Source organism: Bos indicus x Bos taurus, chromosome 8 (genome assembly GCF_003369695.1).
Source record: "Bos indicus x Bos taurus breed Angus x Brahman F1 hybrid chromosome 8, Bos_hybrid_MaternalHap_v2.0, whole genome shotgun sequence".
Classification (NCBI taxonomy): Eukaryota; Metazoa; Chordata; class Mammalia; order Artiodactyla; family Bovidae; genus Bos; species Bos indicus x Bos taurus.
The window spans coordinates 40,009,854-40,036,222 of NC_040083.1; the positions used below are offsets into that span (position 1 = coordinate 40,009,854).

The following is a 26,369-nucleotide window of genomic DNA, read 5'->3' on the forward strand; positions in this document are numbered from 1 at the left end:
ATTAACTAACTACAGAATAAATTCCTGCATTAGATTTGGTCATGTTTTCCCCCATGCTTTCCCCTTCCCTCTCCCTCCTCCTTTCTGTTCCTCTTCTCCCTCTCCCTTCCTTTTTTTCCTCAGTGTCCTGTCCATATTTACTATCCACATTTTTAGTATCATAGCCACTCATATGATTAAAAAGGCACTGCCAGATATTTTACTCCATAAACTTAGGGGAAGATTATTTTTATTTTTGAGAAAATTTTATATAAAAAGTTAAAATGTTTATCTCTAATTCAGTAGCAAAGAGTTGGAATCACAGATAAAACAATGTCAAGAATTCTATTAAATGGGATCCATAAGTTCATTATATTGTCTTTTTTGAGTGGTCTTTGGTAGAATGGTTTGAATTTCTGAAGGGAACACTGATTTGTCTTTGTACTTTTAATTGAAGTATGGTATAACTCAAAGCTAAACCTCTTTAATTTTATTTTAATGGTGATTATATTGTTTGAGTAATAGCTAAACATCTTAGTATTCAAAATAAATATGTTAATATTCTTACATTACCTATATTAGACCTTGGGAGTGCCCAAGTGGCCATGTGGTCTCTATGTACTAACTACCAGGTGTAACCTCCTTGACTTTTCACTCCACATCCTAATGACGTGGAATCATTCCAGCTCTGTTTCTGTGTAACTTCTGTTGTAAATTCTGTGAGTCTGTCAGTCTCACTGTATAAAGTTATGAAACCACAGAAATGATCAGCTATACTTTGTGCTGGTTACTTAATATACTTTCAATTTAGAGAAATGATATTGTACACATCCAGTGCATTTCCTCTATAATATCCTCCAGCTTCACAGGCACATGTTTGCACTTTTCTGTTGTTAAAATTGCAGACAAGAGTAATTTTGATTTATTGGTGACATCTAATATAGCTGTGTTTATATTGTTGCCAATAAAATGACTTACACGATTGGTTTTTGTTTATACAATCTTTTCTGAGGAGTCAGTCACCTGTGTTAGGACAAGGTACATTCTGCTTATTAAAATGAACTCCTAGGATCTAAGAACACTCAGCTCTATCTGTCCTTGATTGAATTGCAAAATGTGCTTTACACTGCAGCCGTGCATGAGAATAACTTATATTACCTATCAATAGGCTTTTCATTTCTATATTCTTCTGGCTACAAAGCTGTAACTAGAGAAACCCATGGGAATAGCACGGACCTATTAGTGATCAAGGCAGCAATGTTGAAAAGGCAACGTTAATGAAATTATACAATCATTAACCCGAAGGGGAAAAATAAAAGGAATCAATAAAAACTCTATTTTAGATGGTTTATATGTATATATAAGAAGTCAGCTCAGGGGCGATTTGTTTGCTGACCAGTGTTTTGTGTCTCATTATCAGGTTTTCTGTGCAGGGTAAGAAATGCTTGTGGCATAAAAGGAATGGAAAATGTAACAAAGGCTAAATGTAGCCTAAGGAAATGAAATGATGTATGAAAATTAATAATTAACTGGCTCATCAGATGAATTATGACTCTAGATGAGTCTATTAATAATATTAAGTAAGAAAGGGCTTTTGGATGTAAATGGACATTATGGAACTAATATTTTTGGAATTCTCTTGAAGATATGAGTTAACATTGCTTTTTAAAATCTTTTAACCTACAAGGCACAGTGCCTCGAGCGTTGGGTAGAAGGTAGAAGTATGATCTTGTATTTTGATTAAAGTCATAGCTTTTCTAGAAATCTATTGAAATTATCATTAAATGATTTTGTGCCTTGGTTTCCTGAGGAGTTAAGTAATTTCCTCTCTGACCTGACTTACAACAGTGTGTTTTAAGAGTTTTAATGTGGTCGAAAGGAAAGATTTATTAACTTATATTGACTCATAGCAGAATGAGTAAACATTTTCATTGTTTTAACCAATGGAGTATTAAAAATCTACATGTGTTAATATGTCATATCCAAAGTACACCAAATTTATCCTTCTGGATATTCCTTGCTTTTTCTTTCTACTTTTTTTTTTTTTTTCTGATGATGCCTGGATTAGTCGTTGAATGGAGGACAGAAGAGAAAGTAATACTGGAGAACGTAAGTTTTTAAAGAGAAAAATGCTCTTCCAGTGGAATCCTACCAGTCAGGTTTTGATAGTGATTAGTTGTGATTTTACTTTCTGGCCAAGTATAGGACATTTTAACTTGGATGTTCATTTTTCAGGGTGAATGTTTTCTTTCAGCACATTGCTGATGTGGAAGCCTCCTATCAGTTCTTGTTTTGATGGAGTTGGTAGAGATTGCTGTTCTTTGTTGCTTTCATATCCACCTAATCCCTTTGATTTAAGTGCCGCAGACACAAAATCTACATATTTGGGCTTCCCTGGTAACTCAGGGTAAAGAATCTGCCTGCCAATGCAGTGGACATGGGTTTGATCCCTGGTCCGGGTAGATCCCACATGCCTCAGGGTAACTAAGCCTGTGGGCAACAACTACTGTGCCCGTGGTCTAGAGCCTGAGAACTGCAACTGCTGAAGCCCATGCGACCTGGAGCCCCTGCTCTGCAAACAGAGAAGCCACCACAATGAGAAGCCCCCACTCACCACAACTAGAGAAAGCTCGAGCAATAACCAACACCCAGCACCGCCAGAAACAGACATGTTTTAGAAAACTACACATTTATCCTTCATCATAGTTAATGAGTACTTTCTATAATCTTCCTTTTCTTAATTATTGGAAAGAACAAAATTTCAAGTGATTATCACCAAATTCTTCATCTTTTGTGGATGAAAAACTGTCCAGAGAAGTTATAAATGGTTTGCCACAAGTAAAACTCAGGTCTCCTAAATTCTCGTTGGGAATGCTGTTTACTCTGACTCAGTGAGGATGGGTTTTTCTTACAAGTTAGTTGTTTATTCCTTTTTTGTTACCAAGTAGGCTCAAAATTACACATGATCATATGACCTAGCCAAAAAGCACATAGAATACTATATAATGTGAATAAACAAATTGATTTTTAAATTCTGGTATCTAATGTTTGAAAAATCTGCTTGTATAATTAATGTGAGAACTGGATTATTTGGCATATTTTTCATACAGTTTATTTTATTTTTGTCTTGAGGCTGGTTTTTCTCAGCTCACACAACATTGACCTATTGGTTTTTCTTTATGGTATTAATCACTTTACTTTCTGGCTGTTGCTTTTTTAGTAATAAAATTTAAGTACATTTTTTGTTGTTGTTTTTACTTTCACCCTAAAGCTATTTAAAACAGGAGTGTGATTTATAAAAAATAAAAATAAGATAAATATTCAAGCAAGTTTGAGTTCTTATAACTAAGTTCTTAGTGCTTTAATTATTTTTCCTCTTACAAACTCACCTTCTTAATGGTCTAGTACTTACATGTTTTTATCCACATTTTTGATGAGAATTCCTGCTTGTATATAATCTTACTGCCAGAACTAACTCCTTTATTTTTAAAAACCTGGAAATGGGCACAGTCTGCAAATCTGCAGACACTTGTCACCTGGACCATGGTCTTAGTGACTCATATTTCCAGTCATGTTGTATAATTCTTTATTTTCAACAAATTGCCAATACAATATATTTATTTTGCCTTTTTTTTGATTGGTGCTGAATAAGTGCTTTCTTGTGTAGGGTTCAAAGTGCTTCAGAAAACACCATTTTATCAATGAGTGGAGAAGAGATGGACAATATCATCTGGCAAAGCACAGAGACATTAAATGACTCTTGCCCACAATCAACCAATGAATCAGCAGACCAGCTGGTAATACACTTGAGTTCTTCTAAATGGGTGCAGCAGAAAAGGCATTGGGATTTTTCCAGCATTTAAAAAAAAAAAAATCTTACAACCAGTCTGATACAGGGTTATTTCTTATTGTTTCATAAATAAGCTTAAATGATGCAGGTTTGAATAATCTGCATTGCATTTATTTGTCCCTTCTTGGCTACTGTAGTGGAGGGAAAGATAGGAATGAGACCTAGGATTGTTTCTGAGGACTAGATGGCATTTAAGTATTAAATGTGGTAGACTGATAGAATTATTAGTAGAATGGAGACTTGATAAAGTTAAAGAAAGCATTCTAGACTTATATTGTTGGTGATCTTAGAAGTTCCTCAATACATGGACATATACAGTCAACTTTGCAGAAGGCACAGTGAATGCTTGGCTTGAAAATTAAATACTACAGATTTCCTCCGCTATCTGAAAGTAAAGTGGTCATAGGTCAACTGAAATGGCATAAAGTTAAGAAGCAATTACTTAGGATACATGTTGCTAAGGGATGTACAAAATAAACTGAGATAAAGTACAGATGCTCACAGACACAGTTTGATGCTATGGAGGCTTGAAGTTGAGATGCTGAGTATTGTTCCTAGGGAAAGGAGCTTGATGCTACCAATCTCACTGCTCGGGATGAGGACTGCCTCTGTAATAGCCCCCTGCAGAACAAATGCTGAATGATGTTTTTGTTTTTCACTTTTTTTTCTTTCTTTTTTTTTTTTTTTAGGTTTCTTTTCTTTTTTTTTTAAATTTTATTTTATTTTTAAACTTTAAAATATTGTATTAGTTTTGCCAAATATCGAAATGAATCCACCACAGGTATACCCGCGTTCCCCATCCTGAACCCTCTACCCTCCTCCCTCCCCTCCCCTCCCTCTGGGTCGTCCCAGTGCACCAGCCCCAAGCATCCAGTACCGTGCATCGAACCTGGACTGGCGACTCGTTTCATACATGATATTATACATGTTTCAATGCTATTTTCCCAAATCTCCCCACCCTCTCCCTCTCCCACAGAGTCCATAAGACTGATCTATACATCGGTGTCTCTTTTGCTGTCTCGTACACAGGGTTATTGTTACCATCTTTCTAAATTCCATATATATGCGTTAGTATACTGTATTGGTGTTTTTCTTTCTGGCTTACTTCACTCTGTATAATAGGTTCCAGTTTCATCCATCTCATTAGAACTGATTCAAATGTATTCTTTTTAATGGCTGAGTAATACTCCATTGTGTATATGTACCACAGCTTTCTTATCCATTCATCTGCTGATGGGCATCTAGGTTGCTTCCATGTCCTGGCTATTATAAACAGTGCTGCGATGAACATTGGGGTACACGTGTCTCTTTCCCTTCTGGTTTCCTCAGTGTGTATGCCCAGCAGTGGGATTGCTGGATCATAAGGCAGTTCTATTTCCAGTTTTTTAAGGAATCTCCACACTGTTCTCCATAGTGGCTGTACTAGTTTGCATTCCCACCAACGGGCAAGAGAGTTCCCTTCTCTCCACACCCTCTCCAGCATTTATTGCTTGTAGACTTATGGACTGCAGCCATCCTGACTGGCGTGAAATGGTACCTCATAGTGGTTTTGATTTGCATTTCTCTGATAATGAGTGATGTTGAGCATCTTTTCATGTGTTTGTTAGCCATCTGTAAGTCTTCTTTGGAGAAATGTCTATTTAGTTCTTTGGCCCATTTTTTGATTGGGTCATTTATTTTTCTGGAGTTGAGCTGTAGGAGTTGCTTGTATATTTTTGAGATTAGTTGTTTGTCAGTTGCTTCATTTGCTATTATTTTCTCCCATTCTGAAGGCTGCCTTTTCACCTTGCTAATAGTTTCCTTTGTTGTGCAGAAGCTTTTAAGGTTAATTAGGTCCCATTTGTTTATTTTTGCTTTTATTTCCAATATTCTGGGAGGTGGGTCATAGAGGATCCTGCTGTGATGTATGTCAGAGAGTGTTTTGCCTATGTTCTCCTCTAGGAGTTTTGTAGTTTCTGGTCTTACATTGAGATCTTTAATCCATTTTGAGTTTATTTTTGTGTAAGGTGTTAGAAAGTGGTCTAGTTTCATTCTTTTACAAGTGATTGACCAGTTTTCCCAGCACCACTTGTTAAAGAGGTTGTCTTTAATCCATTGTATATTCTTGCCTCCTTTGTCAAAGATAAGGTGTCCATATGTGCGTGGATTTATCTCTGGGCTTTCTATTTTGTTCCATTGATCAATATTTCTGTCTTTGTGTCAGTACCATACTGTCTTGATAACTGTGGCTTTGTAATAGAGCCTGAAGTCAGGCAGGTTGATTCCTCCAGTTCCATTCTTCTTTCTCAAGATAGCTTTGGCTATTCGAGGTTTTTTGTACACTTTTTTTTCTTAAGAGTGAAAATCCCTCCTCAAATTTCTTTTGGTTAGTGAAAACAGTTACTAAGATAAATCTTCTGAAAGTGATGTGGCATAAAGTGAACTTTTGAAAAGCAAGGGATACCTGTATTTCTGATTTTCTAAAATGATAAAGAAAAAAGAAAACCCCCTCACAAAAAGTTTACCATGGTTGATATCCTGTGCTCAGTGATTTATGGAACATTCTTTTGGGAGTTGAGTTGGAAATATTCATCTAAGACATTGGATCATAGAAAAAAGGAGGACTCGTCCAGTTGAGGATATCTGGCCGTTACTACTTTGCACCCAGTCTGTATTGTCCAACGTTGGCTTCTTTCCATGACTGTCATGTTTACTTAAAAGAATTCAAATTGTGACTGAGTCTGTCATTTATTGGGAGTAGTGGCACTTAGTCCTTAGTCATGGCATGACATACATTTTGGGGAACTGTAGATCAAGAGAGGAAAAAGCCTTTCTGAATGATTTGTAACCAGGGAGTACTGACACACAGATGGATGATGCTGTCCTGTGGCCACGTCACTGCTTTTGGTTCTCCCTCTGCCACTTGAGAAAGAGGGTGGTAGGATGGCAGATGGCAGCTTTGTGGAACTCCTATCAGTTTACCGTGCGTGGTACATGGCGAACATACTCACCTTGAGAAGGGTTGTTTTGTCCTTATGTTCTCTGTAGAGCATTTCACACAGCCTTATCCTTTTCTAGGATCTTACTGAAAGGTGAGAGTATTGTGATGTTGATTATATTTTCATCCCCATCAACTCAGGATCAATATAGAACTAAGACTCTAATGCTGCTGTAAATATTTAGATATATGAAGCCTTTATGAAATCCCCATGCCTATTTCAAAAAATCTTTTGTTAATCTAGGAACCATGAGAAAATTGCTTTGTTAATGTCCTCACAATCGCATTTAGAGTTTGTATCATCTTTCTGTTTGTTTACTGGAACCTTTGGGCAGCAGTCTTACAGCTCATGAAGGTGATGCATTTGGGTTTCCCAGGATGCACCGTAGCAGTGGAGCGAAGTAAGTTCCATTTTGCGAGCTGGCACCAGTAGATTGGTTGTAGTTGCCAAGAGCACTGTATTGAGAACGGTTCAGTGGCAAACAAAACAAAACAATGCAGTGATCCATAATCCATGTCTACCATGAATGCAGGAGGGGAGAGTGCCTGCCAGTGAACCATGTATTCGATAACCATGTTCTACATGAAAGACTGTTTTGCTGAGTGCTTCCTGATATGAATGCTACACAGGTTGAAAACTCATTGTAACTTATTTTCCTTTTTACTTTTAAAAATGCCTGCATTTATTTTTTTAAACAGGCTAATAAACCACACCATGGATAACTTATTGGACTTTGCCTGAAAGGAATCATTAGTGTCATTGGATATTTGACCAACCTGGCTACAGGTTTTTTCAGAATGAATGGAAGGTCATGCAGCATGAATCTCCAGCGGACATCAGGAACCCCACAGGGGCCTGGGATGGTCAGTGGCCAACACATCCCTCCCATTCAAGCCCATTCGGGGACTCCTGGCCCCTCATCCTGTGGCAGCACAACAAGCTCTGCCATTGGAAGCCTTGCTAACAGCCTCCATCTCAAGATGCCCTCAGGAGGAGGGATGGCTCCTCAGAGCAACGTGAATGAGAGCCCCATCCATCTGCCTGCCTTGAGCCCCCGGAGGCAAGTGCTCACCAGTGGGAAGCCACGTTTCCAGGTCACCCAGGCTGGAGGCGTGTCAGGGCCACACACATTAAAGCCAAAGCAGCAGCAGTTTGGAAGCCCCTTTCCTCCAAATTCTGGGAAAGGTAGGATTGTCTTTCTGGGATCTTTTAAAAGTGGACACTGTTGTTTTTCTCTTCCTTGTCTCTTCTCTGCAAGCAAATCCTATGGAAAAATACATGATTCAGTGTCAGGGTCAAAGTCTCATAATGATATGTAGCTTCCTAGGAAAGGATGTGGATGTGTACATTTGTGTGAGGATGAGGGCACCACAGTGGTAAGTGTATTGTTTCATGGACTGTGAAACAGTTGAAGATGAGATGGAAAGATTGAAAACAGGGAGGTAGCATAAGTGTCATAGAGGAAAACAAGAGCGTGTTTAGCAAGACCCTGCCCTCTGGATGCACAGAGCTCCATCTTGTCTTACCAGGAGCTAGATTCTGCAGGCCATGGAGGAGATGGGTGACTGCAGCTGTCATTATGTTAGTTGGATGCTAGAAGAAAGGTGATGTTTGGAAGGAAAAGGATTTAAAGTGGAGAAGTTTTAATACCCAATAAAATGAGGAACAGGTACATAAAATGATAAAATATTCTAAGAGCAAAACCTATAATCTTTATAACATAGCTAGTGACAATAGAGAAAGCAGGTAGAAGAGTATATTGAAAAGATGTATGTCTGTACTTGTGGAGAACTTGAAAAACTTGCCAATTTGAGAGAGATGAGTGCAGAGAGAATGCTTCCAATTCAGTAGATTTTGAATTACCATAGCTTTTATTTTTTTATTTTTTTTTAATTTTATTTTATTTTTAAACTTTACAATATTGTATTAGTTTTGCCAAATATCGAAATGAATCCACCACAGGAATACCCGCATTCCCCATCCTGAACCCTCCTCCCTCCTCCCTCTCCTACCCTCCCTCTGGGTCGTCCCAGTGCACCAGCCCCAAGCATCCAGTACCATGCATTGAACCTGGACTGGCGACTCGTTTCGTACATGATATTATACATGTTTCAATGCTATTCTCCCAATTCTCCCCACCCTCTTCCTCTCCCACAGAGTCCATAAGACTGATCTATACATCGGTGTCTCTTTTGCTGTCTCGTACACAGGGTTATTGTTACCATCTTTCTAAATTCCATATATATGCCTTAGTATACTGTATTGGTGTTTTTCTTTCTGGCTTACTTCACTCTGTATAATAGGTTCCAGTTTCATCCACCTCATTAGAACTGATTCAAATGTATTCTTTTTAATGGCTGAGTAATACTCCAATAGCTTTTATTTTTTAACCATAGATTTTGAATTAAGAATGATTGTCAGAGAATAACAAATTATTTGAATGACTTGCTCTGTCTAGAAACTGATGTTGAGTTAACGAGGTTATATTGCTAATGATATGTGTATCGGGGCTAGAAAAAGGAGCATGTATATTATGCAAAGCATAGCTTTGTTATATAGCAGAGCATGATTATATTTTCCTCTAGATATTTTTACCATGTATTTTTAAATGCCTATACTCAGTGTTTATGCATGTGCATTCTCAGTCATGTCTTCCTCTTCCCAACCCTATGGACTGTAGCCTGCCAGGCTCCTCTGTCCATGGGATTTTCCAAGTAAGAATACTGGAGTGGATTTCCATTTCCCCCTCCAAGTGTTTATACCACCAAATAAAATTACTAGCAGCCTTGTAAGTGGCTATTCACCTAGTTAGCTCATAACTTAGCCAATTATGATGAATAATGGTTTATATCAGGCAGGTAACCCCAAAGTTGTTTGTTTTAGTGTCTGTGTATTTCTGAGTATGGAAAAGTTGATATAAATGGATAGATTAAAAAAACCTGAACATATGTGTAACTTTTTTTCTTTTCTTTTTTACTTGTTTATTTTGGTCTAGGTTTGTTTTGAGTTGTTTTATTTCTCAGAGCTAACCGATATCTAGTGTAAGTACAGGAAAACTTTCCCTGGGGGCTGCATCCAGAATAGCTCTGCCATTGTTGGGTTGCTATGTTCATGGCATGGCAAGCTGAGCTTCTTAATGTCAAGCTCATGTGTTTGTATTTACAGGGGCTGAGGCCCAGTACAGTCTTTCAGCTCGTGCTTGACTAGTGAACTGTAGCTTGCTTTTATATATATTTGTGTTTGAAATCCTGACTTGCAGGAAATAGTGGTGATAATATTAAAAACTTGTGCTTATTATATAATAACTTAGCATGTGTTAGGCATTGTGTTAAGTGCGTTCCAATACATAGTCTCAGTTATTCCTCACAACACTCCTGAGATGTATGCTATTGTTGAATAACTGACAAAGGAATTAAAGTCTAGAAAAAAATAAGTAACTTAAGCCTTGTCAGGCAATAAGGAGTTTGAGAATATTACTTTGATAGTGACTAGATGTGTTTATAATTATAGTCATAGTTGATTAAAAAAAATGTTTCAGGTACTTAAGGAATAACAAACTCTCAGGGCCAGTTCATCGTGGAACTCATGTAGAAATTAGCACTGCTTCCTGATTCTCCTCTTTTTGATTTTCTGGCTCCTTGCTTAACTTCCAAGCTTGCAGTGTCTTTTCTAGATCTGCATGATTGGGGCATGCAGGGACATGGGTAAGGAGTTGAGGACAACTGAATTTTTATTCTCCCTCACCTTACAGGTTGGATACCACTAGTGGTCTGGATGTTACCAGGAGTGGCTTGTTGTGTCCCTTTCAAATCTTGGTTGATAGTTTCTAAACTAAGCCAATAACTGAGAATGGTGATCTGGAACTGTTTGAACGTCATCCAGTCATTTGTTCTACAAATATTTATTAAGCATATGTTATGGGTGAGCTACTGTTTGGGGGATTTGTTGCTGTTCAGTTGCTAAGTTGTGTCCAGCTCTTTGAGAGCCCACGGACTGCAGCATGCCAGGCTCCTCTGTCCTCCACTCTCTCCCAGGGTTTGCTCAAATTCATGTCCATTGAGTCGGTGGTGCTATGTAACCATCTCATCCTCTGCCGCCCTCTTCTTCTTTTGCCTTCAATCTTTTCCAGCATCAGGGTCTTTTCTAATCAGTTGGCTTTTTGCACCTGGTGGTCAAAGTATTGTAGCTTCAGCTTCAGCATAAGTCCTTCCAATGAATATTTAGGGTTGATTTCCTTTAGAGATGACTGTGGCTTAGATCATGAACTCATTATTGCAAAATCCAGACTTAAAGTGAAGAAAGTAGGGAAAACCGCTATGGACGGAGGTTCATAGCATTGTACAGGAGGCAGTGACCAAAACCATCCCAGAGAAAAAGAAATACAAGAAAGCAAAGTGGTTGTCTGAGGAGGCTTTAAAAATAAATGAGAAAAGAAGACAAGTAAAAGGCAAGGGAGAAAGGGGAAGATACACAACTGAAAGCAGAATTCCAGAGAATAGCAGGGAGAGATAAGAAGAGCTTCTTAAATGAATTTTAGGGATGTGATAGGCAATAAAACATAGTTCTGGCCCTTAGGGAGTTGAGAATTCAGAAAAATAAATGAACATTTAAAATAAAGCGTGGTTGAGGGAGATAGGGCAACATTTGAAGGGGTTCCCAGACTGAGCTTGAAAGGTGGATCTGGGAGAAGAGTAGGGTATCTGGACAGATGCCTAAAGAATGAGGGGCTAACTTTACAATCACAGGAGAGTATGTCCTCTGTGTGTGTTTGTGTGTGTGTGTGTGTGTGTGCGCGCGCACATCCACATGCCTGTGAAGGGACAGGGACTATCTGGAATTTGCTCTGGGTAGAGAGAAAAGCATGCTCAAAACCTGGAGGGGAGAGACCATAGTCCATTTCGTGGACTTCTATCTGGTTTCACATTGAGGGGAGGTGTGGAGACCTGGGTAAGAGATGAGGCTGGAAAAGAATAAGCAGCAACCAGGTGAAGGGTCATGAGTGACATACTAAGGAGTTTGGATCTATCTCGAGGGTACTGGCAATCTGTGGAAGGATTTAACCTCGGGGTTGATGTGATAAGCTTGAGACTGACATCTCCCCCTGACTTTGCCACTGCTTTCCCGTGCACTGTTGACAATGTCATGATCCAGAAGGATAAGTGCCAAAGAACTTGTGACTCTGTGGGTGTATTAGAGTTTTTCAGAGACACAGAACCAATAGGAGGTATATCTATTTATCTTTCTATATATTGCCAATAGAATAAGTTACTTAGGGATTGTCATACAGACAAACATCTGACTTGAAGACTCAAAAATTTCCAGTTGGAGCCTCAGGAGAAATATAAATTTGATTTTAATGTTTATGTTACTTAAGGATTGAGTTCTGTTCCTATGAAAACTCAAATAGCCATGGATTTAACATTGTAGAGTGTGGTTCCCGAATGGTGTGCCAGGTGCTCTGGGGTACCACAGGAGACTCAGAGAGAGCTATGAGACATTTTAAATTTTGAAGGAGACATGGGATATGTGACGTCCCTGCAGGCAAACCACTAGTTTGAGGAGGTTCAGTTTCAGCATTAGATTACGGTATGTTCTTTTTGGTGATATCGTAAATTGAGAAACTACATAATTGGTAGTTGTGACTAAGAAAAGCAAGTAGTTTGTACATCTATGTTCAGAGCAACATTTTTCACAATAGCCAAAGGTAGAAGTAACTCAGGTGTCCATCAGTGTAAATGAATGGGTAAACAAAATGCGTCATATCTATCAGTTCAGTTTAGTCGCTCAGTCATGTCCGACTCTTTGGGACCCTATGGACTGCAGCAGATATAGTCATACTTATACAATGGAATATTATTCAGTCTTCAAATGGAAGGAAATATGACATATGCTATAATATGGATAAACCTTTAAGACATTATGCTAATGAAATATGCCCGACAGAGAAGGACAAATATTGTATGATTCTTCTCATATGAGGTTCCTACAATAATTAAATTCATAGAGACAGAAAGTAGAATGGTGGTTACTGTGGACCAGGGAAGGAGAGAATGAGGAGTTATTAACTAATGGGTACAGGGTTTCAGTTTGGGAAGTTGATCATGGTTTCAGTTTGGGAAGTTCTGGAGATAGGTCTTGGTGATGGTTGTACAACAGTGTGAATATAATTAAAGCCACTAAACTGTACACTTAAAAATGGTTAAAATGGGAAATTTTATGTTACATATATTTTACCACAATAACAAAAGCAAGTGCTCAGTGAAAATCAGTGTGAAATAGGAGGTGAAGGTGGTGATGTTCAATCTGATTCCAAGATTTGAGGACGCGACTTCACTTTTACTTTCACTTTTCACTTTCATGCATTGGAGAAGGAAATGGTAACCCACTCCAGTGTTCTTGCCTGGAGAATCCCAGGGACGGGGGAGCCTGGTGGGCTGCCATCTATGGGGTCGCATAGAGTTGGACACGACTGAAGCGACTTAGCAGCAGCAGCAGCAGCAGCAGCAGCAGCAGCAGCAGAAGGCATGATTGAAATGCACATCCCATTAATAATTGTGGTTATTTAAAAACAAAATAAAAATGATTTTAAAAATTTGTAATTTTTTCAAACAGATAATAAGTTATTAGTACATAAATACTATTAAGTTATTGACACCTAACTACTTAATAAACAGAACTATTAGATGTTCCTTTTGGCCTAGGGGCACCATGAAAAATTTGCTGAGACACTAAGAATTCCATGAACTGAGAGCATCTGGGAACCTGTGTCATAGGAGTTCATTTTTCCCACAGAAAGAGCAGTTAAGGGTGGGTGATTGCTGTTAATGGTTACAAGCTCGAGGAAGACAGGCCCATGATCATAACTGTCTTTGTTAGAAAAGACAAAAGGTTCTACTCCCTTGGAATCTACCTCTTTTCATTGTCTTTTCCAGAAACTGCATTCAACTACTTCCGTTCATAGGTAACTAATGTCTTAAATAAAACGTATTATTCATTCCTAAATATCTTTCTTTAAAAGTTGGATTTTTTTTTATTTCATTTTGTATTACCTTCTATTGTATTTTACTTTTTGGCATTTTCCATCTTTATCTCTAAAGTAAGCTGAAATACTTGGAAGTAAGTTGCAGACCTTGTGACCCTTTACTCCTAAATTCCTAAGCAGGTATCTTTCATGCTATATACCTAAAATACATTCATCATAACCAAGAAATTTAGCTTTGATACAACAGTATTACTTATAAACAGTTATATCTTAAAATATAGTTCATATTCAAATTCATTATGTATTTTATTTTACTTAATCATGATTTATAATATAAGGTATTACTCCCTCCCCCTTATAATCCAGTGTTATTTGTAGCCATTAAAAAAAATCTAGGATCTAATAAAAGATCATCCACTGCGTTTGGGTTAAATTTGGTTGTCATATTTCTTTGGTGTCCTTTAATTTGGAATGACCTAATCTCCCTGACTTTTTGTGTGGTTTTCATGACAAAAATGTGTTAATATTTTTAAAAGTTCAGGGCAGCTGTCTTGTCTCACAACCTGCTCAGTCTGGTCATTTTGTCATAACTGGGTTCAGGTTAAACATTTTTGGCAAGAATGCTACATCGGTGATTTGTGCACCACCTGTTGTGTTATGCCAGAAGGCACTAAATGGTCATTTGTCCTAGTATCTGTAATGCTGCTTTTGGTTGTCTAAGGTGGTGTCACTAGATCTCTACATTGTAAAGGACACTTTTCAAAATTAACAAATAATCATATGTGAATATCTTTAATAACCTTTCACAGGATTTATTGATGATCTTTGTCTCAATCAGTTATTACGTTGCTGATTGCATAAAGGTTACTTTCTAATTTTATCATTCCTTCTATGTTTATTAGCTGGTCTTCTTCTGGAAAGGAGAGCTTCTCTCCCTTCTCTTTTAGTGTCATTGCAGATTCATTTATTCTTTTAAAAAATTCACTGTGCTATAACTCATTTCCATCACTATTTTTTCTGATGGTCAAACTGTCTCAGATTTGACCGATGGAAGCCCCTTCGGGTCAGTTCTTATGTCCTTTTGACATGTTCCCATTAAGTTCTTCCTTACTTTGAGACACAAAATATTCTAGCCTCATTTGTACTTCCCTGCCCCAGACCTGGAATCAACCATTTGGGAAACTGGATGAAAGGGTATTCTTACTGGCTCTGGGATATCATTGCTTCTAGGTCTTTTCTATGGACAGAGTGAGGAAATAACACCAGAACAAGGTAATGAGTTCCAGTTAAAATATAACATCACAGAGTTCTTCCTCACACTTCCTCACTGCAAAGCTGTCAGTAAGAACGCTGGTTCATGGGTATATTTTTAGGAACATGGGTATATTTCTATTTTATCTGTACTACAACTAAGAAAAATTTACCTTTAGCTTTGTATTTCTAAGATATGAAATTTGTTTTTAAAATGATTGCTTACTGTAATTAAACATGTACATTTTAATGTGTTGAAATAAGAATTTTTATACTGATCTTTGTCACTGAATGTGGAGGACATTCTGCAGCTGGCAGCTTTCTGACCCTCCTATAATTGGTGAGGAGAGAACCCCAGTAACGGTGTGCCAATAGTGGTGCTTCTCGCTGCTTTCTTCTCACAGTTACAGACTGTAATTAGACTGGAGAAATGCATTTTTCAAAGCATCTGGGAAATTGGTTTTATGATCCTCACTGTAAGTGTGTTTGACACAGCTATTTAAATACTTAATGACAGTTTGCAGTAGCCCTAGGACTATATAATTGGAAAGATTTTCATTGTAAAGGTTTTTTATTTTACTTCAGGGCCTCTGACATTTCTTGTTGGGCTCTGCTGTCCTTGGAGACAAAGGGAGTTAGTTATTCATTAGTGCTTGTGGGTTATTCATTATTGTTGGTCAGAAAAAGCAAAATAATATCAACAAAGGACACCAAACTAATTGGAACTTAAAACTTCTTTTATGTCACTTAAGGTTGGTGACTCTTATAAAGACCTCGTCTAAGAAAATATGTTGTGTGAGCCTGGGAGGTCTAAAAACTAGTGTATTTTAAATACTACATCAAGTTTTATTTTTATTGTCCATGGTTTACTAATTCAATTGGTTATGATCTGGAGCTTAGGTTAGGGCTTAATTTCTTAGTAGATCAACAAGCTTCATATTTTTCTCTCACTGCTGTATCAGAAATTTAAAGTCTGCCCCTGATTTAAAAAGCTACTTCCCTATATCATTGCTTCACTTATGTTGATCCCTGGTAAAATAACAGACAATAAAAAAATCTGCTAACATCAATAGGTGAAGCATGTTAAATGTAGTCATGTTAGAATTGGGGCAAGAATAGCAACTGGGGATCCCGCATTTTTGAAGAGTTATAGTTGATATATTAGCTTAAGAAAATTGGGGCAAAATATGTGGTTACATTTTTCCCCCTCACGTCTGCTTTTTAATCAGTTATATTTCCTTGCACTTCCAGTGTGGCTTCCTGCAGAATTAGAGCAATTAAAGTTAATATTCCATAAAAGATTCCAAAAATAACCAAACCAGTCAGAGACCAAAGGCTTTATTTCAGTTGAAGTAACCAGAATTTTCATTTTGTCTTGCCAAAAAGGCAGGTGAAACACAGTGTTTAGTTTTGTTTACTCTTTGGGCTGCACAGGGTTCACTTTGTGTGATTTATTGATGCTGGATATAAGTCAAATTGATGATGGATTTCCAAGTATTACTGAATGGCAGACACGATTTATTCCAGTTATAAAAGTGGTTTGTCAGTCTCATAACATTCTACCTTTAAAAGAATATTCCATTTAGCACCCCTGCCCTCTACGTATACCTCAAATGCTATGGGACATGAAGTTGAAATGTTACATGTGTTAGTTACCCACAGCATTTTCTAAAGCTGTTAAATAGCAACCACTTTTTTTTTTTTTTTTAATTTATCTGACTACACTGGGTTTTAGTGGCAGTGTGCAGGATTTTTGTTGCTACATGAGAGATCTTTCATTGTGGCATGTGAGATCTAGTTCCCTGACCAGGGATCAAACCTGAGCCCCTTGCATTGGGAGCATGGAGTCTTAACCACTGGACTACCAAGGAAGTCCCTAAACTGCAACAACTTTGGATTTGTACAGTACTTTGTAGTTCATAACCTTTCATAGTGACCATTTTGTATGATTTGATCAAAGGCATCATCCCATAGGGTAAGGTAAGTATAACTGGTCCCATTTTAGAGATGAAGAGACTGAGGCTCATTTTTCTAGAGATCTCATTTTTCATGTGTTGCATGGATTGACACTGAATAGGACTCCGCAGTCTGAGAGCTCCTGTTACAAGAGTGCTGAGAAATCTTGCCTATTTTATCCATTAGAATCTAAGATTACTGCTATTCCTGAAATAGTAGGTATACCTTTATAAACTCAAAACTGTTCAGTGGTCATTTCTATCCATGAGCTGAGGCTCTGGGCCCTTGCTCCTGTTTTAGAAAATTGTACTTGACAATTTTCAACAACTGGTCCTTCTGAGCAGTGGGGGCATTGTCTACCCAAGAGACATCAGGCAGCCTTTACATGATGGGTACCTGAGTGACATCAGTATATGTACAAGCATGAAGTCTTTAAACCCAGGCCAGAGGATATCATAAATACATTAATAGATTTGCTCCTTCTGATGTGTCATGTTTTAAGGATACAATGGATGGTGACTTATATTTAATACCTATTTTCATGGCTGCATTATTTGGATAATGAAAGAAATAGAATTTCTGTAATTGGACCTGATATAATAAACAAGTTAAAAAATGAGACTTGTGGAAGAGGATCTTGTTAGTCAAGGATACTATGAGGCCAACAGCATTAGCATCTTCTGGGAGGTGGTTAGAAATGCCCAGTCTCAAGACTCCCCCAGATCTACTGAGTTGGATCTTGCGTTTTAATAAGATCCCCAGATCATCAATAAGATTCCCAGATCCCCTTGGCTAAAAGGTGACTGCACAAAGCCCTGTCTCAAAAGGGGTGCCCCATGCTTGGGGTATAATGCTCTGTGGTGACTGACTTGACATTCTTGCTAATTTTATCTTTGAAATTATATTTTGTGAGTGAAATCTGGTGGGACACTGAAACTTGTGAGGGAAGCGGGCTTGAAGTCTTAGTTCAAACATCTGTAGTTCCACAGCTTGCCAGGATGGCCACTGGCTCCCCTGCCCCACTCAGCATCCACTACTGCCCTGTGCCTTCGGCAGGGACCTTGAACATTGGTATGGTGACGCCAAGGTCAGATACGAATGCCCCATGTGCTCAATCATGAGTGATGCTTTGGGCACCTTTGAAGGCCTGTTTCTCTGTCGGCATCCCTGTATGAAAGCAGCACAGTGTTAAATGGCAAATAAAAAATATCATGGTAAGTCAAAAGATGGGAGAAGAAAGGAAAATGCTATTTTCCTGCTCTTTGGACAAGGAATCCAGCATTTTCGTTTTGGTCCTTGTAAGTTATGCTCATTGAAATTTGACAAGCTTTAGTATAAGAGATGGAGAAGGAAATAGCAACCCACTCCAATATTCTTGCCTGGAAATCCCATGGACAGAGGAGCCTGGAGGACTGCAATTGGTTGCAAAAGATTCAGGCAGGACTTAGCGATTGAGCGTGAGTATAAATATAAGAGAAAGAGCATGGGCATGATCAGAAGACCCACATCTCTCTCTCGTTCATGTTTTGCTGGTGTGTGACGTTGGGCAAGTCACTAGACCTCCTTGCCTCAGTTTCCTCATCTGTAAAATGAGGGTGATGTCTTATGCCCCTTTCCAAATGGGCTGGGTCTAGGTTAAGGGCAGACCTGGCAACATGTCTTTGAGTAGGAATGTGTCCAGAACACCTCTCATCTTTGGCTTTGGTTTCATGCAGATGATAAGTAAACCTGGGCATCATGGCCCAAGAGTGGGATGGAGGTGAAGGGCAGGGTTCAGAATGGGAGAAGAAGGTCAAAAACCTCATTATCAAGTCCTTGGGAGTGGATGGAAAGCACAAGTCAAGAATTGAGGAAGGCAGGAACTGAGGATTATGGGTAGGGAGAAGTGAGCATCAGACAACTTGTGAGCTGCACGTATGGGTTTCCCAAGTGGTTACCCACTTGTGTGGAAATCTCAGGCACACATGAAATTGTGGAAGAGAAAAGATGTTTGCTCCTGAGACTTAAATTTGATGTTAAATATGAGAATATATTTCACACTGTCAACTTCCAGAGACATGTAAAGTAGTGTTCTTCCCTTATTATAAGGGCAGTATGGATCTCCATGGGGCTTCCCTGGTAGCTCAGCTGGTAAAGAATCTGCCTGCAATGCAGGAGACTCCAGTTCGATTCCTGGGTCAGGAAGATCCCCTGGAGAAGGGATAGACTACCTACTCCAGTATTATTTGGCTTCCCTGGTGGCTCAGGCAGTGAAGAATCCACCTGCAGTGCGGGAGACCTGCGTTTGATCCCTGAGTTGGGAAGATCCCCTGGAGGTGGGCATGGCAGCCCACTCCAGTATTCTTGCCTGGAGAATACCCATGGACAGTGGAGCCTGGTGGGACCTGACTAAGCACAGCACAGCACACGAATCTCCATAATCCACAGCACTTGTTGCTGAATGGGATGGCCTCACCCCGATACCAATTCATTCATGGATTTGTCCTTTGAAGTAATGGGCATTAGCTTAGTCATAAATTCCAAGTCTAGGCAGTTTGAAAAGCTACTTGTTGTGTGGCTGAGAACCCTAAATTCTGTTTTCACAGTTTGCCTCAAAGCTAGAGAGAAAAAAATTAAAACACAATAACCAAACCTTGAGATGGTGATTGCAGCCATGAAATTAAAAGATGCTTACTCCTTGGAAGGAAAGTTATGACCAACCTAGATAGCATATTCAAAAACAGAGATATTACTTTGCCAACAAAGGTCCATCTAGTCAAGGCTATGGTTTTTCCAGTGGTCATGTATGGATGTGAGAGTTGGACTGTGAAGAAATCTGAGTGCCAAAGAATTGATGCTTTTGAACTGTGGTGCTGGAGAAGACCCTTGAGAGTCCCTTGGATTGCAAGGAGATCCAACCAGTCCATCCTAAAGAAGACCAGTCCTGGGTGTTCATTGGAAGGACTGATGCTGAGGCTGAAACTCCAATACTTTGTCCACCTCATATGAAGAGTTGACTCATTGGTAAAGACACTGATGCTGGGAAGGATTGGGGGCAGGAGGAGAAGGGGACAACAGAGGAAGAGATGGCTGGATGGCATCACCGACTCAATGGACATGAGTTTGGGTGAACTCTGACAGTTGGTGATGGACAGGGAGGCCTGGTGTGCTGCAATTCATGGAGTCGCAAAGAGTCGGACACGACTGAGCGACTGAACTGAACTGAACTGAGATGAGATAATAGCTTTTAAACTTGTCTTCCATCTAAAGATTTTACTCTAGATAGAGTGATCATATAATTTATTATCCAAACCAGAACACTTTCAAAAGTGAAATGGAGCCCTATTGATAATTATGCCTGACTATCCTGGATAAACTGGAATGAAGGCAGTGTCACTATACATTTAGGGGGAAGTCTTATTGTGTTTAGACTCAGCATCTTACTCAGCTGCTTTAAGGTAAAGTAGTTCAACCTACTTGACAGGATTAGCCCCATTTTAAGTTATTTTTTCAAAGTTCTTTCTTGGGGCTATTGAGTGATTATTAGTATATTATTATGTAGAATATATTAGTTTCTAGTTGTTACAGGATTGAAAATGAGTGAGCTATCAATTATTTAGCATTTGTATAACTATGCTTAGCTTTACGTATTTGACTTTAATCCTTCCCAGCTCTATGGAGTATCCCCATTGAAAACATGAGAAAAGAGAGGCTTAGAACGATTAAGAAAGTTGACCAAGAACGTATGGGTATTGTAGCCCCTGCCTCACTGACTTCACAGCCCTAAGTACTTGTATAGGATGTTCTGCTTTTTTTGGTACAGAGTTTGCCCTAACAGACTAGATCCTTGGCAATTGAGTACAGTTTCCTGAAAGACATATCTATCATAATTTCTACTATGAGTAGTGTAATATCTGGTATATATTTATTTTGAAAAGAACAGTGAGATGAAACAGAAAACCACTATCAAGTAAATTTTGCAAGTGCTTATGTTAATTTGTGTTAAAAGTGCCCCTCCTTACTTGATTAAGATAGTAGTTTTGGTGGCAATCAGGTAGGCAAGGTGATATAAAAAAGAAAGATACAATAATGGCTAATTTTCCTGAACCCTTACTCTGGGGTAGCTGCTGCGCTGAGCAGAGCTGCTGGGCCAATACAACTGGAGAACAATCCAGAAGCCCTAACATGATGGCCCTGGAGTTCAGTTTCTTTTTAATCCTTGTAACAACGCTATGTGTCATTAAGATTTAAGAAAACTAAGGTTTGAAGAGGTAATCTAGCAGCCATCACATGGCTAGTATGTGGCCCATGTGGGAATTGAATTTAGGTACTGTTTGAACCCCGTGCCTTGGGTCTTAACCATCCTACTATGTTCTATTGGGATGAGTCAGGTTATAGGGGCCAAGCTGGAGACCAGGGATTTCTGGCAAGTGCAGTTATTCACCAAGTATCTTACTGAAGACTCTTATTGGTTTCAGGTAGCTGAAATCCACTGTGCTAGCTCATGTAAAAAGGGATTTATTGTAAAGAACCAAGGGTATTTCATGGCACCCCAGAAGAAGATGAAATGGCAACCCACTCCAGTGTTCTTGTGTGGAGAATCCCATGGACAGACAGGCCTGGCGGGTACAGTCCATGGGGTTGCAGGGAGTTGGACACGACTGAGCAACTGTCACTTATCTTCACTTCAGAAGAAGATGAACTATCAGATCTTCTGAAGGCTATAAGAACAAGCTACTTCTCCATACTCCTTCTCCCTGGGCAATGTGATCTTTTATCGCTGTGACTTCTTTTTGAACATACTTCATTCTTCTCCTGAAGATTGCTGTCCTGTATTATTTTTTTGGTGTCTGTATTAGTCAGGGTTCTCCAGAAAAATAGAACCAAAAGTAGAACTACAGTCTTCCTTGGTAGCTCAGCTGGTAAAAAGAATATGCTTACAATGCAGGACAACATGGTTCAATACCTGGGTCAGGAAGATCTCCTGGAGAAGGGATAGGATACCCACTCCAGTATTCATGGGCTTTCCTGGTGCCTCAGATGGTAAAGAATCCACCTGCAGTATGGGGGACCTGGGTTTGATCCCTAGGTTGGGATGGTCTCCTGGAGGAGGGGATGGCAACCCACTCCAGTATTCTTGCCTGGAGAATCCCCATGGATGAAGGAGCCTGGCAGGCTACAATCCATGGGGTCACAAACAGTTGGACACGACTGAGCAACTAAGCGCACACACAGACACACACACACACACACACACACAATTTATTATAAGGAATTTTGCTATTAGGTAGGCAGAGATGTACCAAAATCTTCAGTTGGCAAGCTGAGTACCCAGAAGGGCTGACGGTTTAGTTCTAGTCCAAGAGTGAAGGCCTGAGAACCAGGAAAGCCTGTGGTATAAGTGCTAGTTCAAAAACAGGCAGCCTGGAGATTCAATTAGAGTAAATGTTTCAGTTTGAGTCCAAAGATGGGAAGATACCAAGGTCCCAGCTAAAGCTGTCAGGCAAGAAAAGTTCTTCCTTGATTGCAGGAAGATTCATTTTTTGTTCTATGTATACCTTCAACTGATTGGAATAGGCCCACCTACACTGGGGAGGGCAGTCTCCTTAACTCAGTCTGCTATTTCAAATTTTAATCTCATCTAGAAATACTTCACAGACATACCCAGAATAATGTTTGACCAAATATCTGTTCACCCCATGGCCCAATTAGGCTGACCCATAAAATTAACCATCCTGATGTGTATGGTCTCAACATGACTTTCTTCCCTAGCCCTAACTAAGCATGTACTCAGAACTTCTGTGCTGTGAGTCTGCTGGGTAGTGTTTCTCTATCCCGTTTTTAGGTTCCTTGGAAAGAAGGAGAGTCTGGTTGGTCCAGCTTGTGTCAGGTCTGGTTGGGTTAGGGAGAGACTCATGGAATGAACATGGGTCCCATCTACTCAGAAAAGGAACATGTAGATTGAGTGATACCTAAGACTTAGTCTCCTAAATAAAGGTGGTTTGGGGATAAGCTTCAAATAACAGTGATGTTTCCAAAGGTATCACATAAATGGTGTCCTTTAGCTGGCATGATTCCAAAGTAAGGGAGAAGATTTTGGAAGTATGGCCACCGGCAAAAGTTAATTCTAAGGAAAGTTATTTTTAAAAATTATTTTTCTACTTAAAAGATAAACTACTAAACTGTGATTATCATTGTGATACTTTGTATTACTTTTCAGTAGAGGCCACTAAAGTTTATAAGGTAACTCATTTTTTTAATGTTACCTAGATTTTCAATCCTGGATGTGGGAATTAAGAAAGAGCATGTAATAGTTGATCTGTTAAGCATTTATATTTATGTTCCATTGAGAGTTTATTGAAGGTGAAGATTGCCAGGGTTCAGATGCTCAGACCTGTGATTTCTATTTGAAATCACCTTGAACAGTGCAGCAAATTTTCAGCATAGCTATTTCTTGTTGCCTTGGGTTATATATTAAGAGAGTATTTATTCATGATTTGAATACTCTTGGCGTATATGCAAGTTTTATGCCAGTTTTATTAGGAATCTGTCAGGCACAAAACATATGAGATTAATCAATGAATTAAATATTTTAAAAGTTGGAGTACATGGATAGGGTGTTGAAAGTGTATTTTCTTACATATTTGGCCCAGGTAATTTCCCCACATACATAGAAGCAATTTCTGTACAATTATCTATACATTATTGTGACAGGCAGAATCTAAGATGGGCCTTGATCATTCCCATCTCCTGGAATTCATGTCCTTGGGTAATAGCCACGTAGGCTGCAGTCCATGGGGTTGCGAAGAGTTGGACACAACTGAGGAACTTCACTTTCAGTTTTCACTTTCATGCATTGGAGAAGGAAATGGCAACCCACTCCAGTGTTCTTGCCTAGAGAATCCCAGGGATGGAGGAGCCTGGTGGGCTGCCATCTATGGGGTCGCACAGAGTTGGATATGACTGAAATGACTTAGCAGCAGCAGCAGCAGCAGCAGCAGCAGCCACAGAGTACTGACTGGATGTAGGGACTTGCTTCTAACCATGATAAAGGTGATAAAATGTCACATCTATCATTAAGTTACAAAAGGTTTCACTGTTGTCCTGCTTGCAGACTCTCTTAATTGTTTTCTTGGTTTGTATCTTTGATGAAGAATGCTGCGATTTTGGATAGGCCCATGTTGCAAGTAACAGAGAAGGGGCTCTGGCCAAAAAACAGTGAAGAACTGAGTCCTCAGTCTGTCAACTGTCTGGAAACTGAATTCTACCAACAGCTATATAAGATTTGAAGTAGATCCTTCCACAGCTGAACATTCAGATGAGACTCTATCTCTCACTGACACTTTGATTGCAAGCTTGTGAGAGACCTTGAAACAAAGGACCCACTCCAACCATATTCAGATTCCTGAAGCACAGAAACTGAGATAATATATGTATGTTATTTAAGCTTTTAAGTTGCTGGTAATTTGTTATGTGTGTGTGCGCTCAGTCTCTCAGTGGTGTCTGACTCTGTGACCCCATGGGCTGTAGCCCACCAGGCTCCTCTTTCCATGGAATTTCTAGGCAAGGATACTGAAACAAGTTGCTATTTCCTGCTCCAGTGGCTCTTCCTGACCCAGGGATTGAACCAGTGTCTCTCTTTTTTTTTTACTTTACAATATTGTATTGGTTTGCCATACATCAACATGCATCTGCCATGGGTGTACATGTGTTCCCCATCCTGAACCCCCCTCCCACCTCCCTCCCCATACTATCCCTCTGGGTCGTCCCAGTGCAGCAGCCCCAAGCTTCCTATATCCTGCATCAAACCTGGACTGACGATTCATTCCTTATATGATATTATACATGTTTTAATGTCATTCTCCCAAATCATCCCCCCCCCTCCGCCACAGAGTCCAAAAGACTGTTCTAAGAAATTAAGGAAACAATTCCATTCACCATTGCAATGAAAATAATAAAATACTTAGGAATATATCTACCTAAAGAAACTAAAGACCTATATATAGAAAACTATAAAACACTGATGAAAGAAATCAAAGAGGACACAAATAGATGGAGAAATATACCTTGTTCATGGATTGGAAGAATCAATATAGTGAAAAGGAGTATACTACCCAAAGTAATCTATAGATTCAATGCAATCCCTATCAAGCTACCAATGGTATTTTTCACAGAGCTAGAACAAATAATTTCACAATTTGAATAGAAATACAAAAAACCTCGAATAGCCAAAGCTATCTTGAGAAAGAAGAATGGAACTGGAGGAATCAACCTGCCTGACTTCAGGCTCTACTACAAAGCCACAGTCATCAAGACAGTATGGTACTGACACAAAGACAGAAATATAGATTAATGAAACAAAATAGAAAGCCCAGAGATAAACCCACACTTATGGACACCTTATCTTTGACAAAGGAGGCAAGAATATACAATGGAGAAAAGACAATCTCTTTAACAAGTGGTGCTGGGAAAACTGGTCAACCACTTGTAAAAGAATGAAACTAGAACACTTCCTAACACCAAAGAATGAAACTAGAACACTTTCTAACACCATACACAAAAATAAACTCAAAATGGATTAAAGATATAAACACAAGACCAGAAACTATAAAACTCTTAGAGGAGAACATAGGCAGAACCAGTGTCTCTTAAATCTCCTACATTGGCAGGTGGATTCTTTACCACTGTTCCACCTGGAAAGCTGTAGATAACTAATCATATTATTGTCTGGACTTTTCTCTCTTTCAAGAAGCACTAGAAATTATGTAACATCTAGAAGCAGTTGGGTAGGAATTAACCTTTGGGTTTTTTTTTTAATTATTTAATTTATTTTTTATTGAAGTATAGTTGAATTACTGTGTTGTATTAATTACTGCTCTACAACAATGTGACTCAGTTATATATATTTGTACATTGTTTTTCATATATTTTCTATTATGGTTATCACAGGATACTGAATATAGTTCACTGTGCTATGCAGTAGGACATTTTTGTTTATCCATTCTGTATATACCGGTTTGCATCTGCTAATCCCGAATTCCCAATCCACCTCTCTCCCACCTTCCTCCCACTTGGCAACCACAAGTCTATTATATATGTCCCTGATTCTGTTTCTGTTTCATAGATAGGTTCATATGTGTCATAGTTTAGATTCCACATGTAATACATATGGTATTTGTCTTTCTCTTTCTCACTTACTTCACTTGGTATGATAATCTCTAGTTGCATGCATGTTGTTGCAAATGGCATTATTTCATTCTTTTTTATGGCTGAGTTGTGGAATTAACATCTGCTGAAGGCTCATGGTATCGAAGAGATGGTAACAGGCTCTAAGATTCAGCAGAACCAAACTGTAAGGCCTTTTTCTATTACCCCCATTTTACAAATGTGGAAA

At 39.0% G+C, this 26,369-nt stretch overlaps 1 protein-coding gene across 4 annotated transcripts in view; it reads left to right on the plus strand.

Annotated features, from left to right (window-relative positions):
- The window catches only part of GLIS3 (GLIS family zinc finger 3), a 505,466-nt gene that overhangs the window by 8,705 nt on the left and 470,392 nt on the right, over positions 1–26,369 (plus strand). For 2 of the 4 annotated variants that reach the window (XM_027549363.1, XM_027549364.1), the window contains exon 2: positions 7,506–7,992. The exons of the other annotated variants lie outside the window; for them this stretch is intronic. In XM_027549363.1, coding sequence (XP_027405164.1) covers positions 7,605–7,992 — 388 coding nt within the window. In that variant the 5' untranslated portion in view covers positions 7,506–7,604. The remainder of the gene's footprint in view (positions 1–7,505; positions 7,993–26,369) is intronic. 4 annotated transcript variants of the gene reach the window in all.